At 46.2% G+C, this 19,050-nt stretch overlaps 1 protein-coding gene across 2 annotated transcripts in view; it reads left to right on the top strand.

Moving 5' to 3' along the window:
* RAB44 (RAB44, member RAS oncogene family) overlaps positions 1-19,050 on the top strand; it is a 53,715-nt gene that overhangs the window by 30,455 nt on the left and 4,210 nt on the right. For both annotated transcript variants that reach the window (XM_033917367.1, XM_033917366.1), the window contains exons 9-14: positions 4,146-4,191; positions 5,413-5,528; positions 6,621-7,567; positions 12,742-12,823; positions 15,163-15,277; positions 15,891-15,992. In XM_033917367.1, the coding sequence (XP_033773258.1) occupies positions 4,146-4,191; positions 5,413-5,528; positions 6,621-7,567; positions 12,742-12,823; positions 15,163-15,277; positions 15,891-15,992 (1,408 nt within the window). The remainder of the gene's footprint in view (positions 1-4,145; positions 4,192-5,412; positions 5,529-6,620; positions 7,568-12,741; positions 12,824-15,162; positions 15,278-15,890; positions 15,993-19,050) is intronic.

The following is a 19,050-nucleotide window of genomic DNA, read 5'->3' on the forward strand; positions in this document are numbered from 1 at the left end:
CTCCTCGCAGCTGCTTTCTAAAATAATTGCCTTGACCTCTCGCAGCTGCTTGCGGCATTTCCTGTAACATAGAAACATAGAAACATAGAAATAGATGGCAGGTAAGGGCCACGGCCCATCTAGTCTGCCCACCCTAATGACCCTCCCCTACCTTTCTCTGTGAATAGATCCCACGTGTCTATCCCATTTGGCCTTAAAATCAGGCACGCTGCTGGCCTCAATCACCTGTAGTGGAAGACTGTTCCAGCGATCAACCACTCTTTCAGTGAAAAAGAATTTCCTGGTGTCACCTCGTAGTTTCCCTCCCCCGATTTTCCACAGATACCCTCTTGTTGTCGTTGGACCCTTGAAAAAGAAGATATCTTCCTCCGCCTCGATGCGGCCCGTAAGATACTTGAACGTCTCGATTATGTCTCCCCTCTCTCTGCGCTCCTCGAGCGAGTATAGCTGTAATTTGTCAAGCCGTTCTTCATATGGAAGATCCTTGAGTCCCGAGACCATCCGGGTGGCCATTCTCTGCACCGACTCCAGTCTCAGCACATCCTTGCGATAATGCGGCCTCCAAAATTGCACACAGTATTCCAGGTGGGGCCTCACCATGGATCTATACAATGGCATAATGACTTCCTCCTTACGGCTGACGAAACCCCTTCGTATGCAACCCATTATTTGTCTTGCCTTGGATGAAGCCTGCTCCACTTGATTGGCAGACTTCATGTCCTCACTGACGATTACCCCCAAGTCTCGTTCTGCTACCGTTTTTGCTAGGATCTCACCATTAAGGGTATAAGACTTGCATGGATTTTGGCTGCCCAGGTGCATAATTTTGCATTTTTTTGGCATTGAAGTTGAGTTGCCATGTCTTAGACCAGCGCTCCAGCAGGAGTAGGTCGTGCATCATGTTGTCGGGCATTGAATCTTCGTCTGTTGTGCATTTGCCCACTACATTACTTAGTTTGGCGTCATCGGCGAATAATGTTATTTTACCTCGAAGCCCTTCTGCCAAGTCCCTTATAAAGATGTTGAATAGGATTGGGCCCAAGACTGAGCCCTGTGGCACTCCACTGATCACCTCCATCATTTCGGAGGGGGTGCCATTCACCACCACCCTTTGAAGCCTACCTCCAAGCCAGCTCCCAACCCATTGCATCAATGTGTCACCTAATCCTATAGAACTCATCTTGCCCAGCAACCTGCAGTGTGGTACGCTATCGAATGCTTTGCTAAAGTCCAGGTACACGATGTCTAGGGACTCCCCAATATCCAGCTTCTCCGTCACCCAATCAAAGAAGCTGATCAGGTTGGATTGGCATGATCTCCCCTTAGTAAATCCATGTTGTCGTACCGTGAGAGGTCACGGCAGCCATTTTAGAAGGCAGTGACAAGACTTTGGCCTCTCTGGCACTTTTCAACTCGTACTGGGGTGATCAGGGGATAGCGTCAGAGTCAAAGCAACTAAGAAGTTATGCTGGACACAGTGCCGGTGCTCAGATAACTGTCCGGACAAGCGGGATCAGTCTTAACCAATTTCCAAGTCTATTTATAGTTTGATATACCGACCATCGACATGTATCTGGTCGGTTTACAATGCTAAAAGTTTAAATTAAACTAAAAGTTAAAAGGGAAAGATTCAAAATTACATCGAAGTTAAAAATAAATAAAAGGGAGCTAAAGAGGGGTGGGGTGGGGTGGGAAGGATAAGGAGGGAGGGTAAATTGCTTCTTAAAAGCGGTTCTCATTCATCGTTAGGTGTAATTGGAAAGCGTCCCGAAATAGGAAGGCTTTCAGTTTTGTTTTGGATTTGTCGAGGGAGGTTTCGAGGCGGAGGCGTGATGGCAGAAAATATGGTGCTGCGAGTATAGAAAAGTTCCTTGATTGAGGGGACAGTCAGCAGATTCTGATCGGCTGATCTCAGTGCCCGGGGTGGGGGGGAGGGGGGATGCATAAGAGATGTGATATTTGCCTAGAAAGAATGGGGAATGAGCGAGTTTGATTTTGAAGGCAAGAAGGAGTATTGTATATGTTGTTCGGTGGGAAACTGGTAACCAGTGCCGGGACTCAAATATCAGGTCATTCTTCAGGAGTGGGATGATCACTGAGAGACCCCCCATCCCACAGTAGCCAGACCCCCCCCCCCCCCCGCAACCAGCCACGGAATCCATGAAAAGGCAGAACCTGAACTCTTTTATTAATATTCGGGGACCATGGGCCATGGGAGGCTGGTCCGCCCTGGTTGCCGTCTTGGTGAGGGTGCCGACACCCATATTCCTCTCCCCTTCCCCGCCCTCCCACTACCCTTTCCCTTCCCCCGCACCTCGTTAACGTTCAGGGCGCCAGCACCGGCTCTTCCTCTGACGTCACTTCCTGGACCCGCGCCTAAGAAGTGACGTCTGAGGAAGAGCCAGCGCTGGCGCGAGCCGCAGGTCAGGGTTGCGGCTCGCGCCGTGAACGTTAAAGAGGTGCGGGGGAAAGGAAGGGGCGCGTGCGGCATGACGGGACAGGGAAAGAGCAGATGGGGGTGGAGGGACAGAGAAGCGGGGGGGGGGGGGAGGTGCGCCACCGCCCCTGCTACGCCACTGGGTGCTGGTACTGAGTATCCCTAAGTACCTCTCAAAAAAAGCCCTGGCCTTAAGTATGTCTGATAAGCATTAACATTGAAGACCAGCCAGACTGGGATAACCGTTGGCGCCTGTGAAAGTCCTGGGTATTTATCACTGGTACCGAGTTTGGGCCTGGGTCTAAGTCAGCCCACGGCATCGGCTCTTTCAAAACCACTAAGTGCTGACTATCAACCAGTAAGGATCTGCATCGAAACATCATTTCTCGTATTTTACAGCGTCCTAAACAGTTGTACCATGCGCTGGAATGAAACTTTGTTGATTTGTGTGTGTTGTTTTGCCCTGGACTAGAGAATGACACGGTGACAAAATTCATCACCGTTCCCGTCCCCGCGGATAACCGCAGGAAACCATCTTCATGTCATTCTTTAAGGAGAGAGGGAAGAATCAGAGTATGAATGGCCACAACCACTGACCCACAAGCTTTGCTTTGAAGAATGCTGGTATAGAAGGACCGAGGTTGAAACAGACACTACAGAATGACAGTCTCTGGTATCCAGAGCAGATATTGTGATGTCATAATGCCTCATTCCACCAGTGCCTAAGAGCCAATCACATCAGTGATGTCACAATGGCTTCATTATCATTGGCTCCCATAAGAATCAGAGTATGAATGGCCACAACCACTGACCTGCAAGCTTTGCTTTGAAGAATGCTGGTGTAGAAGGACCGAGGTTGAAACAGACACTACAGAATGACAGTCTCTGGTATCCAGAGCAGATATTGTGATGTCATAATGCCTCATTCCACCAGTGCCTAAGAGCCAATCACATCAGTGATGTCACAATGGCTTCATTATCATTGGCTCCCATAAGAATCAGAGTATGAATGGCCACAACCACTGACCTGCAAGCTTTGCTTTGAAGAATGCTGGTGTAGAAGGACCGAGGTTGAAACAGACACTACAGAATGACAGTCTCTGGTATCCAGAGCAGATATTGTGATGTCATAATGCCTCATTCCACCAGTGCCTAAGAGCCAATCACATCAGTGATGTCACAATGGCTTCATTATCCCTGGCTCCCATAAGAATCAGAGTATGAATGGCCACAGCCACTGACCCGCAAGCTTTGCTTTGAAGAATGCTGGTGTAGAAGGACTGAGGTTGAAACAGACACTACAGAATGACAGTCTCTGGTATCCAGAGCAGATATTGTGATGTCATAATGCCTCATTCCACCAGTGCCTAAGAGCCAATCACATCAGTGATGTCACAATGGCTTCATTATCCTTGGCTCCCATAAGAATCAGAGTATGAATGGCCACAAGCTTTGCTTTGAAGAATGCTGGTGTAGAAGGACTGAGGTTGAAATAGACACTAGAAAATGACATGGGATTATTTCCCACGGTTACCGCGGGGACGGTAACGGTGATGAATTTTGTCACTGTGTCATTCTCTACCCTGGACATGACACAAAGTGAAGGAATGCATTTCTGAGCTGTTCCCTGCCATTTTAAGAGAGCAGCGTGTCCCTGTAAAACTGCCAACTCCCTGCTCCCAGTGCATTGATGCATCTGTCTTTCCAGGGGCAAAAAGTCTTCCGAAGAGGCCAGGGAATGTTCAAACCCACAGGTACGTTGCACAGCAGGATCAAAATAGAGTTTTTCAAGTGTGCAGTGGGTGAACGTAATCTGGAATTCATAATTGATTTGCCGCTGCTAAATTGTTGGGGGACCAGTTGATTCTAGTCACATCCCACTGCAGAGCATTCAGGGACCCTGTCCAGGACGGTACACTGACAACTGCGTGCACGACAATGGCGCCCCGTCCATCGCGTCCCATCAAATGCACGCATCGACAAGTGCATGCAGGACAATAGCGCCCTGTCAAATTCGTTAGACACCAAGTAAATATTTTAAGTGTAGTGGGGGGGGGGTTCCCTCCACCTCACCTCAAAAAAGAGGGTTACTTTGTAACCCTCAAAAAGACAAAATAGTATCCGCTGTATGGAGTGCGATTAACCGGGTGCCATTGTCCTGCGCGCACATGTCAGTGCGCGCATATGCCGGTATGCGATTGACACCGACAACTGCATGCATGACAAATGTGCCCTGTCAATGGCGCCCCATCAATTGTGCTCCATACAGCGGATACTATTTTGTCCCAACCCCCCGAGATGTCCCACCCCCCACATGTCCCACATTGCCCACCTCCCACATATGTCCAGATATTTATCCCAAAATGTTTCTCCCCCACATGTCTCACCCCCACATGGCCCATCTCCTCATGTCTCATATGTCCCCCCCACTTCCCCCCCCCACATGTCACCCCCCCCACACACACACACACGTCCCACACGAATGTCCCTCTCTACGGGGCTGTTCTTGGACTTAAACAGCATCAGGAGTGTCAGTATTCATCTCAGTGAGCCTGAAAACTATGGGTTAGACACTAATATCTGTCATTTTTGATAATTTTGAAATGTCACCCCCCCTTTCCACCCCCCAGTATTTTCCCCCCAGATAGTAAGTCATATGTATACCAAGTTTGGTTGAAATCTGTCCATGCGTTTCAGAGTTATGCTGGAACACACATACATACACACACACACAGATACATCCGATTTTATATATTTATTTGTTTAGCATAAGGCTGTAATTTGTAATTCTTTTATTATCTGGATATTTTATTATAGTCCGCACAGAATTGCAAGATATAAATTTTAATAATCTGGCAATAAAGCACATTTTGTGAACTGGATTGACCACTGTGGAAACAGGATACTGGACTGGATGAACCACTGGTCTGACCCAGTATGACCGTTCCCAAATAATTCCCTATTTTTCCTTTCAGGTAACGTCTCAGTATGATAACCTGAGTCAAGATGACGTCCAAAGTCTGGAACTAGAACCAGAGCAGAAAGTGGACCTGGTGCAGAACAGTGTGGTACCAGACCCAGTCCCTCTCGTGTAAGCACTGCAGCTTCGCATTTCCTTATTAACAGACTCTGCTTGTCCGTAAAACACAGTTTAAGTGATCCAGCTACATTAGGGGTACTACTTAGCCCTTTCTGACAGAAGTGAATCATGATGAGGCACTTGGGAGTGGGCATGGGATGAGTTGGGGCATTGGACCTTGAAGGCTCTGATGCCCATGAAGTGTCACAATGACCGAGCAAGACATTCTCTGTTACCTCACACTGTGGCAGAGACATCAGATATCTCTGCTTCTGGGTTTATAATGTCTCTGTAACCCATTAAATATTGCGCATCTGAACACATCACAATTGTGCAGTCCTATACATCCAAGGAGGAATGGCCAGTAGGAAAAAAAGAGGTGATGATGGCCCTGTGTAAGTCTCTGGTGATGGAGGAGGTCCAGAGGTGATGGAGGTGGTCCAGAGGTAAGCTACTAATATAGTCAGTGGTACTCATCAGGCGTATGGGGACAGACTTAAAGATCTCATTATGTATGCTTTGGAAGAAAGGTGGGAGAGGGGAGATATGATAGAGACATTTAAATATGTGGCATAAATGCACAGGAGGCAAGTCTCTTTCAATTAAAAGGAAGCTCTGAAATGAGGGGGGATATGATGCAAGTGAAAGGGGACAGACTCAGGAGCAACCAAAGAAAATATTTCTTTAGGGAAAGGGTGATGAATGCATGAAACAGCCTCTTGATGTAGGTGGTGGAGCCGAAGACTGTCTATGAATTCAAGAAAGCTTGGGACAGGTACATAGGATCTCAAAGGTAGAGGAATGGATAGTAGATACATGGATAGGATAGCGTAGTCTATCTGCCTCCATTTTTCTGTGTTTCCATACAAGACACAAGCAACAGAATGGGGTGGACTACTTGGAGCCATGGCCAACACAATATCAGAAACCAGGCAGCTTGAGGCTGGTTTGTTTGACCACTCCAACTCAAGAGAAGTTCTGCTGCCCTTGATATATGAATAATTATGCATCCACGGCTTCTGTCTAATATATATATTTGTCTGCTTATTACTTTGAAAATAAAAATAGTATGTTACACATACTCCATTGGACTTTGTCTTGCAGTACACCGCCTAACCTGTCCAAGGTTGCTGACACCCACTCGGCACCGCGAACAAGGGTGATCTCCATCGAAGAGGAACCCCTGCCAGAATTTATGAATGAGGACCACACGGACTTCCAGAACACTCTGTCACATCCACAGATACCAAAGATGGAATCGCTTGCTGAGGAAGCGGAACTGACCACAATGTGTGGTTCTCTAGTGCCAGGGATCATGTCTGTTCCCATGGTTGCCGATGCTGAGCAAAGCATAAGGCATACAAATATTTCAAAACCTGAGATAGAAATCTCCACACAGCAAGCTCTCGAGTGGGATCCTGCACAAAAAGATGCCCCTAAGCACAGTTCACAGTGGCCTGTTGTTTCCAAGCGAGAAGTGGAACAAGGTGTTGTCCCCCAAGAGGAATCTCTAATGATGGATGCTCTTATCCTACATTCAAAGCAGTCTACCATTTCAGCAAAGGAAAAACTACAAAGGGATTTTCTAGAAACAAAGCCAGAGGGGAATATACTTGAACACAGAGTACCAGAAGCTTTCACTGCTGGAAATAACTTCAGGAGAAGGGGGCTGGAAGATGATCTTCTTGAAAGAGAGGAAAGAAGAGAAGCGGCTCTGAAAAGCAATAAGTTAGAGGAGATACCAAAGGAAAAGGCGCAAGAAAAGGAGGCTGGAGATCATTCAGCTCTCAGTTTGGAAGATGCCCTGGAAGATTTGACACCTGAGCAGTACCATAGGCATAGACCCCATCTGCAAGAGGCAGAGGAGTTGCACGGGACTGGTAAAAAAGGAGGTGACAGGACTGTTAAAAATGACCCATCCGCAGAAGCCAGGCAAAATCCTGACCACGTCTACAAAGTTTTATTTGTTGGAGATTCCAATGTTGGCAAAACATCATTCCTGAACCGAGTGCATAATGGCTTATACTGCAGGGACATGGGAGCCACCATAGGTAGGATGTTATCCTTTTGCTTTGAGTATTACATGTAAATACCGTGTTTCCCAGAAAATAAGCCCTAGCATGATTTTCAGGGTAGGTCTTAATATAAGCCCTACCCCAAAAATAAGCCCTAATCCCTGGATTCGCTGGCAGCAGCGCTTCCCCCATCCCCTGCCTCCGCCCCCGCCGCGCAGCCAATCCCCTGCTGACTCCCATCTTTCCATCTCTCCCTCCCATCTGAACCCTTCCGACTATGAGACCAATACCTCCCTCCACAGAGCAGCATCAGCAGCACTCTAAATAGGCTGCTTCGTAGCCTTCTCCCGCTGGGGTGTTCCCTCTGCCGCATCACTCATGATGTCATCAGTAACATGGCGCACTGAAGGCCCTGGCGGGAGAAGGCCGTGAAGCAGCCTGTTTAGACTGCTGCTGACGCTGCTCTGTGGAGGGAGGTATGTAGGTCTCGCGGTCGGCGGGGTTCGGATGGAAGGGTGGGATGGCCAGCGGGGTTTCGGCTGTGCGGCAGGGGGGGAACTGCTCAAGGGTTCTGCTGCAGCTGCACAGAAGGGAGGGGTAGAAGCTGGGCAAGGGTTCTGCTGCTCATGGGGATGGAAGGGAAGGAGAGAAATAGAAAGATGCTGCAGATGGAAGACACAAGGGAATGGGTAAGAGGTGAGGAAAGATGCTGCACATGTGGGGGAGAGAAAGGAAAGAGGAAGAATTAAGGTAAAGGAGAGGAAGGGAGAGATGATCATGCACATACCCCAAAAATAAGACCTAGTGCATTTTTTTGGCCCAAAATTAATATGACACTGCCTTATTTTTGGGGAAACACGGTTACTTATGAGGAATTTAGGAAACGTCTAAAAACACACCTGTTCCTAAAACATCTTGACAACTGAATGATCCACTTATCTCTTTCCTCTCAATAGCGACCTACTGTCCTTTTGATCACTTTTCTCCTCAACAATGAATTTCCTGTCTAATGACTTCTCTTTCTTCTTCCCCTCTTGAAGTCAGTCAATTTGTACCTTTGCTTAATCTTTTGCAAACCGCATAGAACTTCACGGTATTGCGGTATATAAGCTGTTATTATTATTATTATTATTATTTAGGAACTGCACTTATCCGAGAGCTCTAAACCATGATGGAATTCAATCCAATCCCACTGACCAGAATGTAAACCATGATAGCCATTAAAGAGATCTTTGCTCTTGCTGTCAGTGATTGGGAAGGAGTCAAAGCCCTGATAAGCAGCCCATGTCTGGAATTTGAGATGATTGGTCATGAGGCAGAACTGAGACATACTCCCCAATATTCAGAACTATTTAACCGGCCAAGAACAGCTCCTGGCTGGTTAAATAGCATATAGACACCTAACCGCAGATATTCAGCGGGAGATAACTGGCTATCTCCCACTGCAAATTTGTGATCAGTGGCTATATCTCACAACATAGCCAGTTGGGCGTGGATATTCAGCACCAAATCGGTTATGTTTAGCAGCTGCAATAGGCCGTAAAAATAGCAGGCCTATCTTTAGCCACTAAGGCCCTGACTAACCAGTCGCTGGAAATGGCCCAGCACTGAATATCTAGACTTAACTCTGGCAGCAGGCAGCAAAAGCACTTCCTGCCAGCTGAATATCGGGTCCATAGACTCCCCCGACGGACTTCTCTTTTAGGAAATTATCCAAACCTTTTTTAAACCCTGAAAAGCTAACTGATTTCACCACATTCTCCGGCAACAAATTCCAGAGTTTAATTACACAATGAGTGAAGGAATATTTTCTCCGGTTTGTTTTAAATCTACTACTTAGTAGCTTCACTGCATGCCCCCTAGTCCTAGTATTTTTGGAAAGAGTGAACAAGCGATTCACAGCCAGACTTTCCATTCCACTCAGTATTTTATAGACCTCTATCATATCACCCCTGAGCTATCTCTTCTCCAAGCTGAAGAGCCCTAGAGCCTTTCCTCATAGGGAAGTCGTCCCATGTCTTATATCATTTATTTGTCACCCTTGCAATATTTAAGCAGGTAATTGAGGAATTTTGGCATTTTTAGCATTATTCTAAACATTTACCTAAAAGCTAGCACCTGTGTTATAGGACTGCCCCCAAGTTAGGAGAACACTTTTAGGAAACAGACCCACAGTGAACTCTTTTCTCTATTTCAAATCTGCCAGTCCAATCAGAGATTTGGGAATACTTGTTGAATTTTTCTGCATTTGATCTGCTACTGTTTGTTCCATAGGCAGCGGAACGCTTTTTTGTTTGGGAGGGCCCAAAAGCTCCACCCCCAGACCCCAATCAAGCTCCCGCCCCATACCCCACCTAAGCTCTGCCCCAGACCCCGCCTCCATAATAGTACTAATTGTAATACCATTTTTTCCATTCATTTTTCATATATACACACAATATAATCTTATTAACAACACATAATGGTTAGCCAGAAAATTAAACTACACAAAGCACACTGTATGCTTCTCAACATTCATTGCTACCAGAACACCTGGCCTTGATCATACATGCAGAACACAGATAACCCCTATGCAAATACAGGACCGCAGATTTAAAATACTAATACATACAAATGAAACCCTAAGAGGCAAGACTCTGCTTGCAGCACAAACCCAGAGAAATAGAAACAAATGCATTTCTTCCTGAACAGTGCAAAATATAGACAGCAGATGTAAATTCTCAAAACCGACACCTTTCAATCACTAAATTTCCCCTACCTTTGTTGTCTGGTGATTGTATTTTTCTAATCATCATTTCCCAGTCTCTAGCTGCACGTCCTTCTGTCTGTGCTCTTAACTGTGTATCCAGGGCCACCTTATCCATTTGTTGCTTTTTTTCTCCTTCACTTCCTGCCCTACATCCATCTGTAGCATTATCTTTTAACATTCAACTTTCTTCCATTTTTCTGCTTTCTTAAAATCTATCTACTTTTCCATGTCTTCCCTTCCCATCTATCCAGAGGACATATCCTGGTTTTCCCGGATGTCTGGTAACCTAGATGAGCAGGTTCCAAGTTTATTATTGACTTACAGTCCCACACTATGGAGTCCTACAGAAAACTGTGATAGTGAAACAGCATCCCCCTCTGATACGACAGTCGGTGGAAGATTTCTGCTTAGCTTAGAGAGAACGGTGCCTTTGGCTCTATCTTCTAGATTTGATTTGCAACCTTACATTGAACAGGTCTCCACTGAATAACATAGGGCATTGTGTTGGTTAGAGCAGTGTTTTTCAACCTTTTTACACCTATGGACCGGCAGAAATAAAAGAATTATTCTGTGGACCGGCATCAGTCCGTGGACCAGCAGTTGAAGAACATGGGTCTAAGTTGTGGGCCAGACCCCACCCATCTCTACTCAATCTCCACCTCAGACCCCACCCCCATAATAGTACTAATTGCATCTTGCACATCCCTTGCCTCATCTGGAAGCCTTCCCTCTGACGTTGCAACTTCAGAGAGAAGGCTTCCGGTTCAGGCACAGGATGCCCTTAGGAGCCACTGCCCGTGGCTTTGAGCACTGAATCAGTTAGGAAGAGAGAGCTGGCTCGAAGATAACGCTGCATCAATCGCACCGTGGACTGGCGGTTAAAGAACACTGTTTTGGGCCTGATGCACATGCTGGCCCTGTGGACCGGCAGGAAATTTCTGTGGACCGGCACTGGTCCATGGACCGGTGGTTGAAGAACACTAGGTTAGAGTTAGAACTGTGCAATCCTGAGTGATGGTCTCCCTAGGAGGATTTGGGTACCTGGTGGCTTGATGGGTGTGTGCTCTTGTGTCTCTTGATTGGCCCTGCAGGGACCAGTCCAGAGAGCTTTTGGCATATCAGCCCTTCTTCATGCTTGATGCTATGGTTTTTGTCTAGTCTCCTGTGTCTTGTCCAGTTTCTTGCTTCCTGTGTAGGAGTCTCATCTTGATTTTTCACTTTCCTCTTTGCCTTGCCTTCTGTTCATATTTGGATTCCTGTTTATGAAGCATTAGAAGGCTGAATGCAGATTAATTTACTCTTTGTGCCAAAGACTAAAGGTAGTTTCAACTTACCCGTTTAATTAAAATTACGTGTCATTATCGACTGCCCCCACAGATCAGATCCCTTGAAGGACTCCTCAACTTTAGAAAAGCAATAAAAACATACCTCTTCACCTAACCCCATGCCCTTGACCGATGGACTACAAAGAAATGTGCTAATTTTGCTGTCTGGATTGACATCAGTCCAACACTGAATAAATTTACTGCTCAGGGGTGATATGATAGAGGTCTATAAAATACAGAGTGGAGTGGAAAGGGTAGATATGAATCGCTTGTTCACTCTTTCCAAAAAATACTAGGACTAGGGGACATGCGATGAAGCTACTAAGTAGTAGATTTAAAAGAAACCGGAAAAAAAATATTTCTTCACACAACATGTAATTTAACTCTGGAATTCATTGCCAGTGAATGTGGTGAAATCAGTTAGCTTAGCGGGGTTTAAAAAAGGTTTGGCTAATTTCCTAAAAGAGAAGTCCATAGGCTATTGTTGAGATGGCTTGGGGAAATCCACTGCTTATTCCGAGGTTAAACAGCATACAATCTGTTTTACTACTTGGGATCTAGCTAGGGACTTGGGACCTGGGTTGGCCACTATTGGAAACAGGATACTGGAAAGTCGAATTATATTTTTCTTTTCATAAGCATATGATTCAAATTTATGATATATATGTTCAATCTATTTCATAGACACTCCTCTCTTCTTTTTCTTCCTCTTCCTCTTCTTTTTCTTTACCTTCATCTTTTTTCCTCATTTAATTTTAATTTTTTTTTTTTCTTCCTTCAATTTCTCTTTCCTCTTATCTTTTCTTTTACTATTTTTTCATGAACAGTCCTAGTACTTTAGATCTTTTAAAACGATTCAATTCTACATTGCACAATGTAACTGAATATTTGTTATACTAAATGTTTTGTTTTATATTTTGATACCATGTACTTGAACTGTTTCTTATATTTTTTCAAAAAAATCAATAAAAAATATTGAACTAAAAAAAAAAGGAAACAGGATACTGGTCTTGGTGGACCTTCAGTCTGTCCCAATATGGCAATTCTCATGTTCTTATGTTCTTATTTTAAATTCGATTACGATCTGAGAAATTAAAGCAAAGCAGAAATGACTTCAGATATCCCCTGTCCCCTAGGGCTGGATTACCGGATCAAAACTCTCACTGTGGACAGCAGGAGATTTGCCCTACAGCTGTGGGACACAGCTGGTCAAGAAAGGTAGGATGCACAGGGAAATCTGTTGGCCCACAGGGAATCTGCAGGTGTCATCACAGTCCAAAAGAGAGCCTGGAATGGGGAGGGGTGAGCCCCCCCACCCAAGTTCCCATTCCTCTCTTCAGCATGCTGCTGCGGTGGGTGGGACAGGCATGTCTCTGCAGATTTTTCACAGCCCCTCCTCATCATGGCAAGGTTTTCTTAAAATGTACAAGCTAGCCATCTCTATGTTGTCTGCAAAAGATGCCAATACAGACCCATGGCATATCATGAAGCCTTTGCCAACTTGTGCAGTGTTCGCACAGGTTATAGGGCAAAAATTCTGAAAGGGCCACTGAATTTGTCCTCTGACCACGCTGGCCTTTTCTAGCCAGTGCAATAATCAGACCTCTACCTGGGTAAAGTTAGGAGAGTAAAACTGGTTAGTTATCTAGTTAGGCTCCGAATCTGACTGCTAACCAGATAGTACTTCTGGGTCAGTGCTGAACAGTTGGTGTTAGACATGTTGGGGCCCAGGGCAGAAATTAAGAAGGGGGCTCCTGATTCTTCTCTATGCCCCTCCCCCAATTTCCCCACCCGTCAAATGCTCTCCCATCTAGCATCTCCCCCTTCATTTAAAAATCTTCTGCTTTAGGGGGTCCACGTGGGCCAGGAGGTCCTCCCTTTCACCCCACCCCTTTCTGAAGCTCCCCCCCCCTCACCTTTTAAAAACACAAAGGGGGTCGCATACCAAGATGTCACCAAATCCACCCAAGAACGGAGAAAGCAATTTTTGGCTTTAAGAGAAGAGACTATAGAAACATAGAAAAAAGCGGCAGAAAAGGGCTATAGCCCACCAAGTCTGCCCATTCCAAGTATCCCCCCCCCTGAATTTACTTCCTTAAAGATCCCACGTGAGTATCCCATTTTTTCTTAAAATCCGTCACGCTGCTGGCCTTTATCACCTGGAGTGGGAGTCTGTTCCAATGATCCACCACTCTTTCGGTGAAGAAGTACTTCCTGGAGTCGCCATGAAACTTCCCTCCCCTGATTTTCAGCCGATGCCCTCTGGTGGTCGAGGGTCCCATGAGCCAGAAGATATTATCTTCTGACTCGATGCGTCCCGTGATGTACTTATATGTTTCAATCATATCTCCCCGTTCTCTTCTTTCCTCAAGTTAGTAAAGCCGCAATTTTTTAAATCTTTCTTCATACGTGAGATCCTTGAGCCCCAAGACCATCCTGGTGGCCGTTCGCTGAACCGACTCGATCCTCAGCACGTCCTTTCGGTAGTGTGGTCTCCAAAACTGAACACAGTACTCCAAGTGAGGCCTCACCATGGCTCTGTTAAACCGCCTGCCGCGCTAGTACCTAACGCCTCCATGGACGAGACGTTAGGATTTTAGGCTGCCGCGGGGGTTAACGCGTGATGAAATGTCCGACGCGCTAACCCCCGTAGCGCGCCTTGATATAAGGAGTCCTTGGTTTTTTGAGGGTGTGAATTGGAAACAATTTTTGTTTCTTTTATTTTCTTTCTTTCATCTTGTAGTAAATTTGTTTTCCGTTTCATCCTCGTCTGTGCTTCAACCATTTTGTATGCCCTAAAATGATGAAATGAAACTTTGGGTTCCTTTTACTAAGCTGCGATAGCGTTTTTAGTGCACGCAGAATTTTAGCGTGCGCTAAACCCGCGCTACACAGCTAGAACTAACGCCAGCTCAGCTTTGTAAAAGGAGCCCTTGGTTTTTTGGGGGTGTGAATTGGAAACAATTTTCATTTCTTTCATTTTCTTTCTTTCATCTTGTAGTAAATTTGTTTTCCGTTTCATCTTCGTCTGTGCTTCAACCATTTTGTATGCCCTAAAATGATGAAATGAAACTTTGGGTTCCTTTTACTAAGCTGCGATAGCGTTTTTAGCGCACGCAGAATTTTAGCGTGCGCTAAACCCGCGCTACACAGCTAGAACTAACGCCAGCTCAGCTTTGTAAAAGGAGCCCTTGGTTTTTTGGGGGTGTGAATTGGAAACAATTTTCGTTTCTTTCATTTTCTTTCTTTCATCTTGTAGTAAATTTGTTTTCCGTTTCATCCTCGTCTGTGCTTCAACCATTTTGTATGCCCTAAAATGATGAAATGAAACTTTGGGTTCCTTTTACTAAGCTGCAATAGCGTTTTTAGCGCACGCAGAATTTTAGTGTGCGCTAAACCCGCGCTACACGGCTAGAACTAACGCCAGCTCAGCTTTGTAAAAGGAGCCCTTTGTTGTTCTCTGATGCTGTTTCGGAGTGGAAACAAGAAGGTCGTTGTGTTTTGCATGTCATTTGTGTACTTTGGTACTGATGGTTTCCGGCAATGGGCTTCTACAGGTACCACAGCATCACCAAACAGTTCTTCAGGAAGGCAGATGGTGTGGTTGTGATGTACGATATCACCTCGAGGCCCACATTTATGGCTGTGCACTACTGGATTGATTGCATCCAGGTAAAAAAAAGCAGAAATGATGACCTAGGCAGGAATTAAAATCGAAACAAATCTGTTTCAGGGAAGGGGAAACGGCAGCGCTAGAGGTCACGAATTGAGGTTGCAGGACAGTAACATCAGGAGATATTTTTTAAACAGAGGGTGGTGGGATGGGACTGGGGAAATAGAGCCAGGACCCTGATTATGGCTGGACAGATGTGGATGGGCACGTTATTCAGGTTTTGAAAAGCCTCCTCTCAATCCCATTGGGCAGGAGACAATCCGCGCAAGTGCGGATACCATGCAATGACATCACGCGCACGCTTGTGTGCACGTGATGTCATCACATAATATCTGCATATGCGTGGATTGCCTCCTGCCCAACTAAAGCAAGCAGTAGGGGGCAAAGCTAGGGCAGGACTGGGGCACAGATGGGCGAGCCTGGGGGCAACCCTACTTACAAGGCCACCTAGATGGGCTTTGACCGTCTAGTTGGGTAGACTGCATAGACCAAACAGGTCTTTAACTGCCATCATATACTATGTATGTTCTTATGCATGTACACAGGATTCCTCCATCTGGCTTCAAACCCTCCTTCTTCTCGGTCTTTAACGGTATGCGATTTTGTTTTCAGGAGAAAGCGGGAGATGAGGTGTTGACTCTCCTTCTTGGGAACAAAACTGACTGTGAGTCTGAGAGGCAGGTGCCAATCCATGAAGGAAAGCGGCTGGCCGAGGTAGGGGGCACACCTGTCTGGAATTTGAGACCTTGTCCCTTGTCCCTGGTAAATGCCCTTTGCCCCTTTCCTGTCTGTCTCCCTTTGTGGTGGTACCATCCGCACTAACTTACCCTGCAGTAGAAATGGGGAAATCTTTTCAACATCTGGTGGCCTAAGGAGTCAAACAGTCGGATCAGTCAATGACGGTGGGAGTTCACTGAGAGCTACATGAGAATATTATCCCCCGAGTGCCACATGGGAGATGCCAAGGTTTCCATCCACAACCACCCTACCCTGCTAGGGTGAAGCTGGTGTTTGCTTCTTGAGTAAACTAATCTATTGCTCTTGGATAAGCTCACACTATTTTGGTGTCTTCCCTGCCCCCAGGCCTAGGCAGGGTGGTCACCTGCCTCTTCCAGACATCCTGGGAAGTGGTGAGTATTCTGACTTTTCAACTCTTGTGAGAAAGGTAACTTCGGACCTCCAAATCTAATAGACTGGTTCCCTCTTCTGTTTGGTCCTTTTCAGTAGTAGTTCATGGTACTTCCCTGTCTGTAAAAGATTTGCAATCTAATTTTGCACCTGAGGTAGTAGAAGGTTAAGTGCTACAGTGGGATTTGAACCCTGGCTTTTCTGTGTCTGAACTCACTGCTCTATTAGGCTACCTTTATCTCTTGAAGCTCCGCTCAGGGTCTCCCTTCTTAACAGCTTTTTTTGCTCATTCCCAGCTTTCTATAGGCTGATATCTAATCTGGTTCTACTCTTCAGTCAGTAGACACCATTATATTCTGTTTAAATTTTGTTCTGAATCAGAAATTTCAAGTTTTCTTCCCAGAGCAGAAAATCTGAGACTGTGTCGTATGAGCAAGGCCTCTCACGTAATGCAAACCACTAGACCAGTACATCGCAAACTGGGTGCCGCGGCACACTAGTGTGCCTCCTGAGATTTCAGGTGTGCCGCGGCACGCTGGGGAGGAGGAGCCGGCGCCGGCTGACTGCCTACAGGACGCGCCTCTCGTGGCTTCTCGTTCTCTCCGGCCCTCTTCCCTGCTGGCACCCCTCCAAAATCAAATCGAAAAAGAAAAAGGGCTTAGCTTAATTGCAGAAATCCCGATCCCAACGGACCAACTGAGGCACCATTGGTAGAGGCGTGATACCGGCATGCCGCAGCAGCGCTGATGAAGCCACAATAGTCCGGTGATTGCGCTGGGATAAGAGCGTCGCCTTTGTTTTCACGAAAGACTAAGCTTGGATAAGTTCTGAGGGATGATACACGGGCAGCACCGGTGTTCAACTGTTTTCACGGATCTCCCGAAGAAGCCTAGGGTGAAACGGGACCCGTTGGGGGTCAGGATTTCTGTAATTAAGCTAAGTCTTCTTTTCTTTGATTTTGTCAAGTATTTTGATAGTAAATATAGAACAAAAACAAATTCATAGGGTTAAAAAAAAAAAAAAAAAATTTTTTTAAGACCGATGATTAAAGAGATATCCCGTTCAATTGATTGGCATTCTTGTTTGAAATGAGTTGAGGGGAGTCTGAGGTCTTTTTCCCCCTTTACGTAATTTACAGCCAGCATATGCTGTATATAGATACAATGAGGGCCTCTTTTACAAAGCCGCGCGGTAACGGCCCCAAAGCAGGGCAGGATTAATTCATCGAGGGCCCCTAGGCACACAAGTACACTGGGCCCCCTGCCCCACCCCACCATGCGCCCAGGCGGAAACAGGAAGCTGCGTCAGAGGGAAGCTTTGGGCAAGCAGCACCGCTTGCAAAATTATAGTTCCCATTGCCTTTCTTACCCGCGTTGCTTGCTTGTCATACTTTCCGTCGATGGGGGGGCCCGCGTTGCTGGTCGGGGGGGGTGGGGCCGCGTTGCCGATCGATGCTGGAGGTGCCCATCGCCGTTTGGAAAAAACAATGTTGATGTCCTCCTTCATCAGGCCCCCCTGACCATTTCGGGCCCTAGGCACGTGCCGACTGGGCCTGTTAGTTAATCCTGCCCTGCCCCAAAGCCCATAGAGATTTAAAGGGCTTGGGTGAATGTTTTGGATATCATCATTGAAGATGAAATATTCCTTTGCTTCACTTTTGGTGTTTATCCATCACAAAAAAACTTACCACGTGAGCCTCTACTGCCAAGGGCTCCCTTGCTATCCCCATGCTAATCAATTAGCGCATGGCGATGCCTCACCATTAGCACTGCCCTGCCAACTCTCCACCCCCAAACACGCCCCTTGCCAGAAAATGAAAAAAATATTTTCTTAGCGTGCGGTGTGTGCGTTCAAATTGCCAAAGTTACCTTGGGACGTCAACACATGTCCTGCGATAAGCTATTTTAACATGCGGTGAGTGCCTGCTGACGCTCACGGCAGTTAAGTTAAAGGACCCCTGTGATTCCAATTATTTGTGCCAATTGGCTTGTTATTCAATTCGATTATTTTTGGCGCTTTTTATAGAATTGCGGGGGGTAGGGGGGTGTAAGTGCAAATTCTACAAAGGCAGTTTGACACAGAACTGTCTTTATAGAATATTAACGTAGAGTGTATGAGGGGCCGCTTGAAAAGTTTTTAGCCCAGCCAATAAAGTTGGGGCACTTTCCATCGAGGGCTATACACCTAGGGGTTGATTCTACAAAGAATGCCTCTTAGATGCCTAACTTACGCCTCCCCCCTTTTACAAAACTGTAGCGTGGCGGTAACGGCTCCAACACTCATAGAATTCCCATGAGCATTGGAGCTGTTACCGCCGCGGCTAGCGCTAAAAAATCATGCTACCGTTTTGTGAAGGGGGGGTTAATTGGTAAAATACCTCAATAATTGGGGAAAAAATTAATTTGGAGATAGGCGCCTATCATATGGCGCTTAGCGGCGTCTAATGCTTAAGTGGGCTTTTCTATAGGCGGAACGTGATTTAGGCCCCACTAAGTGCGATTCTCCAAAAACGTAGGCACCTCAAATGTAGGCCCTTAAAACCCTGGCCTACATTTCGGGTGCCTGAGTTTTCACGTAGATGCCGCTAGCTGCGATTTGGTAAATGGCGCTTAAGTGTGATCGATGCCAGTTTTCTAGGCACTGG

This window comes from Geotrypetes seraphini, chromosome 13, assembly GCF_902459505.1.
Source record: "Geotrypetes seraphini chromosome 13, aGeoSer1.1, whole genome shotgun sequence".
Taxonomy (NCBI): Eukaryota; Metazoa; Chordata; class Amphibia; order Gymnophiona; family Dermophiidae; genus Geotrypetes; species Geotrypetes seraphini.